This window comes from Dipteris shenzhenensis, chromosome 1 (assembly GCF_047967505.1).
Source record: "Dipteris shenzhenensis isolate YYH24624 ecotype China chromosome 1, Dip_SZ_1.0, whole genome shotgun sequence".
Classification (NCBI taxonomy): Eukaryota; Viridiplantae; Streptophyta; class Polypodiopsida; order Gleicheniales; family Dipteridaceae; genus Dipteris; species Dipteris shenzhenensis.
In genome coordinates, this window is record NC_141596.1 from 22925537 (window position 1) to 22937353 (window position 11817).

Here is an 11817-nt window from a genome sequence, read left to right on the forward strand (position 1 = left end):
CCATCACTTTGGGTGCTTTCTGTGATGGCACTCGCTTAATTAGCTTCTTGAATTTTGCATGATGTCATGAGGTGGCCCTGTGTTCTTTGTCCATTGCATGGGTGGGTACACTTTTGTATGCCATAATTGGCCGAATTGAAGGGTTGTTTCTCAAAAAGATTTTACCTTTTTCTATTAAGCTACTCAATAATGATGTGCCCTTGTAGATATGCTAGCCATTCTGCAATGGGAAACGCTCGCGAAACCTGCAAATCCTTGAAAAACACAGCAACACTTTTCGAAAATATGCACAAACTCTCAAAACTCACAAACGAAAGAGACAGAACAAGCGTGCTGGGTACAATCTCCCCCCATAGGAGTGGTGCTCTCCTTCCACCTCCTATGTATTTATGTCACTATGTCAGAGAGCGATTATCAGCAGGTGATATTGAGTTGTCTTATGTTCCCACTGAAGACTACTTGGCAGATCTTTTTACGAAGGCTCTACCTCGACCTAAGTTTGAGGCTTTTCGGCAAACTTTAAACTTAGTACCTTTTGTAACTTGATCTATTGTACTTTGTACAGTCATAGGTTACTATATCCCTACGGGACGAACATGTGCAACCATGACACTAGATATTTAGGTATCCTCAGCCATGTCCAGGATACTTCAGCCCACACCATGGAGGGGGGTTTGTAGGCCATCTCACGGGCTATCCATAGATGCCACTTATACCTTAGGCCTAGTTATAGTCAATTAGGACTATTGGTACAGTTAGTTTATGTACCATCTAGGTCAGTTAGGACACTTCGTCCAGTTGTGCCATCCTGCTTCAACATGTATCCACTTGCTTGGTACTATTTCTTTTTGTTTTTCAATAGAATGCTTATTAAGAAATGAAATGTTTTCCTACTGTTTAGTTACGGACAATGGGGACTAGGTCTAGCATTTGAGGGTGGACCCCCTTGCTTGGGGTTATGGGCATTAGTGACCCACAAGAGTGATGGCCTCTCTTTGAGAGGAACATCTAGGAACCACACCCCACCTGAGTACCCAAACATGGGACCAATCAAATGCACAGATTGCATACCGACCTAGGAACCATTCAAGAGAATGTTCCCTGAGCTTTGGGTGTGGGCCTGGCAGCATGCCAAGAGTAATGAAGATACAAGATAAGACGACAAACAAATGAGCTCAGTATGGCTCAATTATGACCTTAGAGTACGTCAATAGATAGTCTAAGCTGTTAGGAACCCATGGGTGCGATCAGAATTAAATTCTGACAACTTTGAAATTTTAGGGTTTTTGGGAGTGATGTGGCAGCTGACACGTGGCAGACTGCCACATGGAATCTGAGCTGGCAGGTCAGTCCACCTGTCCCACACATGTGGCAGCATGCATGGCAAGTGGCAGGGCATGCAGGCCAAGTGTTTGGCCCCAAATCTGGTAGATTTGGGGCAGGTTGTGGACTATCCTCTTTGGGACTGCAGCCCACCAAAAATCTGGGACAAGTGTCCACCTTCCACTCTAGGCCTGGGGAGGGGGGCTGAGCCTATAAAAGAAGGCCTCTCCCCTTCATTCCTCACATGAAAATTTCGTCACTTTTCTTCTCCCTCCTTTTGGATGATGCAGCAGAACCTCTCCAGCTCCTTGGGTGCAGCCAGCTTCTCCCCAGGCCATTCTCTCACCTCAGCAACACTTTCTCTCTCTACAACAGCACATTCTCTCTCTACAGTTCCAGCCCCTCCTCTCCAGAAATCTGCCCCCTCTCAGCTCTTCTGGAACAGCAGCAGCATCCTCTCTCCTTCACCTAGCCTGGAGCAGCCACAGCCCCTTTCTCTCTCCTGCTGCAGTCTTTGTCTCTCTACTGCAGAATTTCTCTCTCTACTGTTCCAGCCCATTTCCCTTGCAGAAATCTGCCTTTCTGTGCACCTCTGGAACAGCAGCAGCTCCTCTCTTACATCTCCTCCCTTGGGATCAGCATTGGCACTCTCTCTCTACAGCTATCACTCCATAAAAGCTTTCTCTCTCTAGCCTACAGGCTGTTTTTCTAAGCTGTTCTCATTCCAGCCCCATTTCCACACTCTCCTCACCCAAGGTAGCTTCAGAGGCATCAAGGACTTCATCTACAAAAGGGTCAAGTCACGAAGGGAGCCTGTATTGTCAAGTTTATCTCATTTACAGCACTATTTCATGTTCTTTCTACTATCTTTCTAGAAACTAGTGCTTGTCTCTAATGTTGGATGTAAGTGGTGATTGTTGCAGGCTTCTTCCTTGTGGATTGGGCAAGCCAAGAGTTGAAACCTGAGCTTGGAGTCCTCCTTTTTGTTGTCTACCTTGTACATATGCTTTTGAGTCTTGTATCTAGGTCCTACGTTTTCACTGAGTTCATCAGTTTGGAAGGTGCATTGCACCTTGGTCTTGTATCTCCATTTTCAATAATAAAGTGAGCCTGGATAAGGGGGGGGGGCCGTCTTGGCCCCTCAATCATATTGCATTTTCCAATGATGTCACTTTGTGTTTAAGCTGTATAAGTCTTAATTCCAGCTTAATTGCAAACTCTTAAGTTCAAGTATATGTGTTTGGCAACTCGCAATCATCTCATTCAAATGCCTCTGCAAAATCCGTTGTTTGAATTGATAGAAAGCACCGAGTAGTTTACAAGTTGGGGCAGTTAGCCCCAGGGTTTTGTTATGTTGGCTCTCCCTTGAGCCTCTACACTTCAGTTTTGCAGCGAACATCTCGTTTTTCTCCTTTGTGCTTCCATTTTTTAGCTTCCATTGCTTCCAACACCCAACACTCTCTCTCCCTCCTGCTATTCTATCTCCCTTCCTCCAAATATGCCCTATCCCTTTTCTACAAGGGAAATGCATCAAGGTGATCAAATGTAATCATCAAATGTCAAATGCGTAGAGCTAAAGATATGCATGTGAAGATGCCATACATTGTCCATGCTGTTTGAAAATGAGCCTTGCAGCTTTTAAATTGAAGGAAAAAACTTTGCTAGAATTATCTTGAATGCGGCACACGCTACATGAGCATAAAGCATATTCTCAGAAAGTTCGACTACTTGGTTCAAGAGCATTAGATTCCTCCAAAACACAAAATCAAACGTATAGGTGATTCACTAGAAACTCACCCGCACATGAGAATTGGCCATTCTCTAAGTGATTTGGAGCTGAACCAAAAGCCAGCTTGTATAAGCAGTCCATACTGTGCAAAAAGTCAAATAAGTCATAACATTTTGAGCGAATGCACCTAAAGATAGGCATCTAAAGCATGTGGCATTACTATAAATGAAGAGCTTACCTTCATCAAATTTTCAATTATGAGCCGACTGTTCACAGCAACAAGTATTACGACACACAAATTGAAAAGTCCAGCATGGCTCTGCAACCAACAAGCATTTTAGTTGATTCTACTAAAGCTATCAATTTTCCAAGCAAAGATGCAAACCCTCCAAATATGCTGCCAACATTCTTGTACAGAACCCACTAACCATTCTTAAAATCACTGGTTCTTGCAAAGGTACCTTTGCTATGTATACTTATCACAAATCAATATGTAAGATTTCTTACGAGGGAGCCTAAATAATTCATTTTGGACATTAGTAAGAACATATAGATCAAATTAGGACTCTTTAAACCTCGGGGGACATCTCTTGGCATATGACAGCGTATACCGAATTAAGTAGTAACACACTGAAACAACACAACAGCATGCAAGCAAACTTCACTCACAGATGTGAATACAAACTGCCCCAAATAGACACCAGGTGGACAGCCAAGAGGTTGAACCACTGACAGGCTAAGTGCTGCACCAAAACGGAAGAATCCTGGAGCTCCTATGTCTGCCATACTCACTGCTCCTTGCTCCATGCCTGGAGAGGGCTCCTTGCTCCATGCCTATGGAGGGCTTCAGGGTGGATGGGCTGGCCAATCTGGCCCATAATTGGGCTGACCAAACAATGTGGGCCAATGGCCTCTGGTTGGCCAGGCTACAGTTTTGCCCAACCTCCCGGTGGACAGGTAAGGTCCCTGGCTTATGCAAGAGCCTATAATCCCTTTATTAGCCCATTGGCCTGCCCAATTGCTGGGCCTTCCAGCCCACATGCTCGAGTACTCTATGCTGCACATGTGGCAGCCAGATCTACACTGATCTGCTGCCTACATGGCATCCTATGATGCTGTCCCTCTAGGATCTGATGTGCTGCCCTTGTGTCAGCCATATGCATCTAGATCTGCCCAAGTGGCAGCCTCATCTACTGCCCATGTGGCCGTCTGTGATTGCCCAATGATGAGCCACCCATTAGCCCACATCCTAACCTTGTGCAGGTGTCAATTCCTATTCACCTCCTTATTCTCCTTGTTATTTTGAGTACCTTTTGAGTACATTTTGAGAGTGCCACCTATGCTGCTTCTAAAAATAGTACTTCTTGGGGGACACACATATGAGAGGAGACTGCATCTTTGAAACTAGCATCAAGCAGAAAAGATAACAGCAATACAAGCAGTACTGGTTAAGAGCCCTGACCTGATGAAAAATTGCATCTGAGCTCAATGGACTTTCTTTAAGTTTTGTGTGAGCAGCTGCAGAAGGTCGAGATCTGTATTTGAAGCTTGCACTATAGGCCATTGCTTCTTCTGAACGTGCCTTCACTGCATCATGAGTGACTGAACTGCAACTTGTTGAATGAGAGCTTTCAGATTTTGAAAACTTCCTCTGCTGTAAATTAGTCTCTCCTGAAGCACTTGAGCTAGCTACGGACTCTTCTTCCACCGTTTTGCTCATCTTCTTGTGATGATAATAAATCCGAGCACATCCACAACTTCCGCCAGTGGTTTTGGTTAAGGATTTGAGGCACTGAAAATAAACCACACATAACAACATATTGTAACCACAAAATCAGATTGCATAGCCAACAATATTATATATATATATATATATCCAAGGACATGCCCAAACTCATCCTCTAAAATATAACACACAGTACAGTTTCAATCTCATGATAGTCACTGATAAAGTTGAAAACCATAAACTCCTCATGCATACAGGGACTAGCTACTATGACATCCCCACTGACATCATCAGCGCCGAACAACGGGTGCAGACCATCGTATAAACATATGCTCTTACACATACAAATCCACACACTCACACATACTTGAGTATCCATTTATACAAAGGTCTTCGTACTGAGTTTCTGTCCGCACTCCGGAGGTGAAGGGCAGACTCGGCTGTGACAAAAGCTACCACTAAATGAAGTTAGATTTGAACATGTGAACACTGTTCAGTTTAAGTTTTCAAATTTTTATATCCCAAAAATAAACTTAAGCAAGGTGGCAACGGAAGGAACATGGAGATGTCACCAAGAACAACTCTTCGATTAACACATTTGCTTTGGCCTTTGTATCACCCTCTAAACCTGAGTCGGACTCCTTCCTTTTGTTTTTCTGATCCGCCTTCTTCTTTCTGCAGTCCTTCGCAAAATGTCATGGCATGTCACAATAGAAGCACTTCTTCTACTTCCTCTTGAAAGTGTCCTCGTCATCAGAGTTGTCTTTCTTCGACTTTCCACCGTTAGGCTTGCCCTTTCCTTTGCCAGCGTAATCCTTCGCCAGCAACGCCTTGTTGGTCATGTACCGAATCTCCCTCATCCATATCTAGGTTGTAGAGCTGATGCTGAAGAAGCAAGATCCGAGATATGTTGTTTGTCTCGAACAGATCCTTCAGAGTGACCCATGCCTCTACTGACGTCTCAGTCATCTAGATGTGGGGAAGCACAGTGTCAATAGTAGTCTCAATGATCAATGCCAGGGCATGGGCATCTCTGTCTTCCCAAGCTTCAAGCTCCTCTCCATCTACTGCCAGGAGTATATTCCCATGTCTGTCCACCATGTCCTCCGGCTTCTTCTCCACTCTCGTTGTCAATTTCCATAGCTTCCGAGCCACTAAATGACTCCGGATCGGGTAATTCGACCCATCCAGTTTCCCAGACTCTCCAAAGTTAGGGATAGTGAAAGAAAGAAATTTGGGGGAGGAGGAAGGGAGAGCAGGGGCTGAAGAGGTCGACATCTCTGCTGCTAAACCACACAGCAAATCTCTACTGCTAAACCACACAGCAAAGTCAACCAAACTCAACCTTCAGTAGACCATAACTCTAAACGCACCTGATTGAACCTGAGTCACCCTCCTTCTTGCAAGGGCATTGTCCTCCAGCAGTGGAAGTCGATTCCCAAGAGCTTCTGAATCAAGGTCATTCTTCACTCCTACTGGGGCTCTAATACCATGTTAGAAATGACCCAACAGAGGGTACACACAGCGGAAGACTGATAGAATTGCCCACGAGCTCACACAGTGTGGTGTGGGGTGTGGAATCACATAGAGTCACCCTCATCCATATGAGTATGAATCAACTCTTTCTTCAGAAATGAGACCCTAGCATCATTTTGTGCACAAACTTCTTAACTTAATGTGCATAGAATAGATGTGCAGACTCGTCAATAGACAATGAGCCAACCACATAGAAAAACCACCAAAATAATATATTTCCGTCCAAAGCTATGGACACAATACAAAAGAGATAGATCCAGAGTCCCACCAATGGTGTGGTGCTCTGATCTTACCACAAGGTACTCCTCCTATCTGTTGGCTATCTCTAGACTTGAGCCCACGTGCTCCGCCACTAGCGTCTGTATAGACTTTCTCTCCAGAATGGTTCTCTCTACCTTACGGCCTGTAGATCAGCCTAGGTAGGCAGCACTTACTAGCTCAGTCTGCAGCCCTCTTTAGGTCTCCTTCACCTCCTGGGAAAAGGCCCAAGGAAGCCATGTCTGCTGCTCCTGTCTGCTGTAAATCTGCTGCTCCAGAGAATGAATAATGAGGGCCTGGAGGCCCTCCTTTTATAGGCTGGCAAAAACTGACCAGCCTGCCCATTCTGGCCGACCAGTCTGTGGCTGGTCCAGCCCTATAAGGGCTCTCAAACTGGGGCTTGAGGCCCACACTTCTAGGGCCTTGGCCCTCCAATCAAGGCAAGGGCCCTGCCTAATAGCAGCCTCCTTTGCTGCTCCACCAGGCCTCCATGTGGCCGACCTGACATGCTGGACTGCCCCGCCTCTGCTGTGCCCCTTTCCGGCACCCTGTTCTGCCCACATGTGTGCGCCTTTGCTGCACCACATGCAGCCCCTGTCCCGCCTCCTGTGCGCCTCTGTTAGGGGCCTGTTCCAGCCCGTACACACAGGCCTTAAAGCACCTCTGCCAGGCTGCTGTGCTGCCCACATGGCAGCTCATGTGCTGCCCATGTGGCAGCCCCTTTTGGTTGTCCTTTCCTTGTGAGGTGCTGCCCATGTGGCAGCTCCCTCCCTCACCTTTTCTTTTAGGTCTCCCTCCCCCATGCTCTCCTCATGTGGGAGTTTACAGATGGGGAGGTGACCTTTCCAACACCCACATGCACAATGGCAATGGTGCAAATCTTGATGTGGTTTGCAAAGAATGGCCTTGGTGCCATTCTCCTGAACCCACACGGAGAATGGCACCATGGGTTCAGGAGAATGGCACCAATGCCATTGTACATTAAGGATCATGGAGATTGGATTATCCATAATCCCATATGTACAATGGCACTTGTGCCATTCTCCATGTAGGTTAGGAGAATGGCACCAGTGCCATTCTTCACAAACTACATGAAGATTTGCACCATTGCCATTGTGCATGTGGGTTTATGGAGAATGGAACTGGTGCTAATCTCCATTTGTGCTAGCAATTTCAGACACCCATGGAGTGGCACAATTTCCATTGTGCAGGTATGGTTTGTGGAGAATGGCACTGGTGCCATCCTCCATGAAGGTTTATGAAGAATGGCACTAGTGCCAATCTTCGAGTGGGTTTATGGAGAATGGCATCAGAGCCAATCTCCATGTGGGTTTGTAGAGAATGGCACTAGTACGTGGGTTTATAGAGAATGGCACTAGTGCAAATCTCTATGTGAAAGTTTATCAAATTGACAAAGGTTCAAGAGGGGTCACAATCTATAGATACAAAGGTTCAGGGTTCCTTCATAGATACTCATGCATTTGTATAAATTATAAAAAGGTCAACACACTCCATCGAAAATTCAATGTTTAATGGTCCACATTTATCCATTCTCCATAGGAGATTAGTCAAACATTTCATGATTTATTCATCCAAATTAGAAAGCCACGTCATGGAGTCAAGCATTTTTTAATGAGCTATACTGTTAATCCATTTAAAATGAAATTAATGAAAAGTGGATTTCAAGAGTACCCACTCATGCATTCCTATGAACATATGTGTGGTTGTGTCGTGTACCAATAAAATTGGAAGGACTTCCTAGTGATAAGAATTCATGTGTATGTATATAATATTATATTGATTTATTTATTTATATATTCATTTTTTTCAAATCCAAAGTTCATATTTCAAATTCAAATTTTGAATTTGAATTTTGAAACTTGAGTTTGAATTGTGAGATTCAACTTTGAAACTTGAATTTTGAAACTACAATTCAAACAAAGGGGGAGAGAGAGAGAAAGACCTCTACCTAATCATTGCAAAGTCTCCCCTCCCCTCCCGCTTGCAAACTCGTTGATGCGAAAGCCATATAGTGAGGGGAAAGGCATATAGAGATCTGAGAGAGAGAGAGAGAGAGAGAGAGAGAGAGAGAGAGATCCATGGACACCTTGAAGGCAAAGGCGACGGCAGTTACGTAGCCCCAAATTCACCAAATTCCAACGGCAGATGATTGCAGCAAACCTCGAGGCTCGTAGACAATTGCCAGCTCGATTGCACGCTTGCAGAGACGATTGCAGCAGACCTCGAGGCAAGAGACGATTGCACGCTTGCAGCAGACCACGAGTGCATGCTTGCAAAGACACTAAGAAATCATCGAATTCTAACGCGAAAGCAACGAAAGGGCTAGATTTCCGGTGAGAGACAGTCGGAAAGCTGGTTTACCACCGTTCTAGACGGAAACTCAAAGACTATGTCTGTGTATGCTGCAAGAGAGGGAAACTCGAAAAATCTGTGTCTCTGTACTGTCGAAAAGCTGGTTGACCACCGAGACTGAGACGGAACGTCGAAAATGTGTGTCAAAGAGGATTCAAGGCAGCCGAGAGGATCAAGTGAGGTGCTCGACGATTAACGAATTGCGGTGAGGGAGAGAAGCACAGAAAGGTAAGGGTTCTCAATTTTCACACACCCTCACTCACACACTTTAGATTAAACTCAGTGAAAGGAAAGGCTATGGCAACGCTCCTTTGAATTCGGGTGTCTTGACAAATGGCACTTGTAGGATTCGTTGTGACTCTCCACGCAGTGGCATCCATGGAGCCTTCCTTTAGTCCTCTTGCAGTTACTTGGCACCCATGCATGCCTAATTCCCACCTTCTTACCCATGCATGCCTAATTTCACACCACCACCTTTCTCTCGTTTGATGGTCGAATATCTTTTTGCATGAAATTTTCGAGACGTTCTTTGCCAAGCAGGCACACTTCTAGAAAAGTTATTTTCCTTCCAATCTTCTTGACTTCTTAATAGCAACAAAAGTTCACCATTCATCATAGGAGCAATGCTGTCAGGTACGTCTCGTGACCTCGTCTTTTTAACCGCACTTTTTGGTTTATTAAACACACAAACTCTCAACACACTCACACACTTTAGCTTAAGTCTAGATTTTGCTTTTTAACCAATAAGATAGGTGCTCGCGATTTTTGCTTTATTACACATACATATAAAACTAATTAACACACACGCACACACACATATATATATAACTAATTAGCTAACTAGTTACATATATACATAACCAATTAACAACTAAGATAATGTAAATATTAACAATTTTGTGATATGTGTGTGTGTGTGTGCACTACAAATTAATGACTAATATAGATTAAATATTAACAATTTTGTGTATGTGTATTTAAACATGAGATTGAGCCTCAACGTTTAAAATGTCAACAAATTTTCTATCATACAAGTAAGCATCTACATTTAAAACATTAAAAAAGTCTCTACATTTAAAAAATGTCACATTAAATGCCCTTTTGTAAAGCTATAAGGAGAACTAATGGGTCTTATCAATCCTCTCTCTATCAGTTCCTCCACTTGCTTTTGTATTTCCTTTTGCTCTAGCTGGTTGACTCTATAAGGAGCTTTGCAAGGTGGAGTATGGCCCGGTAGGATTTCTATCCTATGATCTTCAGGTCGAGAACATGGTAGTCCAGGCGGTAAATCCTCCAAGAAACAATCAAAAAATTCAGAAAGAAATTTTTGGTGCATAGGCTTAGTGTTTGGCTGAGTAGCCGTTACCGTATTCACCAAAATAAGATATGTCTTCTCACGTTTTCTAATTGCTCTTTTAGCTTGAGTGTGGTTGAGTAAGGACTGACCTCAGATTTCATTGAGCTTTTCAGACATATTTCTTGTCTGTCCTCCTCAATCCACATCTGATGTGAACCGTAATCTATCTTAGGATTGTATTGATGCCTCCATGGCATTCCTAATATTATGTCCACTCCCTGTAGGGGTGCCACTAGAAAGTCTCGTATATCCTTGTAGGGTTTGATTGAGATTTCAAGATTCTTGACCTCTCTAGTGCAATGGTACTTTGTTTTGGTAAAAGCAGCTTTGACCTTGTAGCTAGATGGGAAATACTCTAGGTTTAGCTTTGCTAAGGCTCTTTCCGAAATGAAATCATGTATACTACCATCGTCATGCAGAATAACAACCTCTTTGCCATTAATGAAACCTTTCATCTTTAGAAGAGCATGACAATTATACTTACCTCCCTCTTGCTTGGCTGCTTCATCGTCAATCATGCGCACTTTCGCCGTCAGGGTCTTCTTTCTTTCAGGACACTCAGTGGCTATGTGTCCCAGCTTGGTGCATTTGAAACACCTTATTTCTTTCTTTGGAAAAGTCCCACCGTTCGGCTTCAAAGAAGAATCTGTCTTCTGTGGAGCAAAGCCATTTTTAGATTTAAAGAAGGGCTTTTTATCAAATCTCTTTTTCTTATGGAAGGGTACATGCCGTTCCGGATCTTTTTCTTCTTTTGGGATCCCATTCTTCCTTTCACAATTCATTGCAAGAGAAATTGTTGAGCTCAGTGAGCGAGGATGAAACATGTTAATCTCGGCTCTCAACTTAGACTTTAGACTTGCCACATACTTTCTGCGTTGATATCGCTCATTAACTTTCTCCAAGGATTGTAATTGGATCAACGTTTGCCAAAATCTATCAGTATATGTGAAGATTGTTTCCTTATCGAACTGCCTGAAAGTATCCCATTGTTGTCTAGCTTTTGCTTTGAAATGTGAGGGAAGGAAATCTCTCTTGATGAGCTTTTGAAAAGACTTCCAGGATTTTGGTCGCCCTTAGTGATGTTCCACCAAAGTGTAGCACTCTCTACTAAATGATTTGCAACACATTTAATCTTGTCTTTTTCAGAGAATTTCTCCCCTGAAAAATAATCATTGAGCTGACTCATCCAAGACAAGACAGTGTGTTCTTCTTTCTTTCCATCAAAAATTTGAAATGAGAAAGCTTTTCTACTTATCTTACTCTTCTTCCTCGAATTTTGTGCTGATAATAGTATCATCATCGGAATCATCGTCGGATGACTCATCATCAGATGAATGTCTCTTCCTTTTCTTACCATTGATTTTCTTTTCCAATCTCTCCCTATGCTCACGCTCATCGGCCAACTGTGCCTGAAGTGCATCTAACTGCTCTTGGAGCGTGGGTGGTTGTGGTTGATGTGCCATGATAATGCAATAAGTACAAATAAAGCGGAGCGGAGAATAAAGATACTAAGTG

The 11817-nt window shown here is 43.7% G+C and overlaps 1 protein-coding gene across 2 annotated transcripts in view; it reads right to left on the reverse strand.

The window, feature by feature from the left end:
- The window catches only part of LOC147905554 (diacylglycerol O-acyltransferase 1-like), a 124109-nt gene extending 114737 nt beyond the window's left edge, over positions 1-9372 (reverse strand). The window contains exons 1-4 of one of the 2 annotated variants that reach the window (XM_087373278.1): positions 8680-9372; positions 4515-4844; positions 3291-3371; positions 3121-3194 (exon numbers count right to left, since the gene is read on the reverse strand). In XM_087373278.1, the coding sequence (XP_087229404.1) occupies positions 3121-3194; positions 3291-3371; positions 4515-4772 (413 nt within the window). In that variant the 5' untranslated portion in view covers positions 4773-4844; positions 8680-9372. Of the gene's footprint in view, positions 1-3120; positions 3195-3290; positions 3372-4514; positions 4845-8541 lie in introns of both variants that reach the window. The other variant, XM_087373269.1, reaches the window with a different exon arrangement.
- Between the last annotated feature and the right edge of the window lie 2445 nt (positions 9373-11817).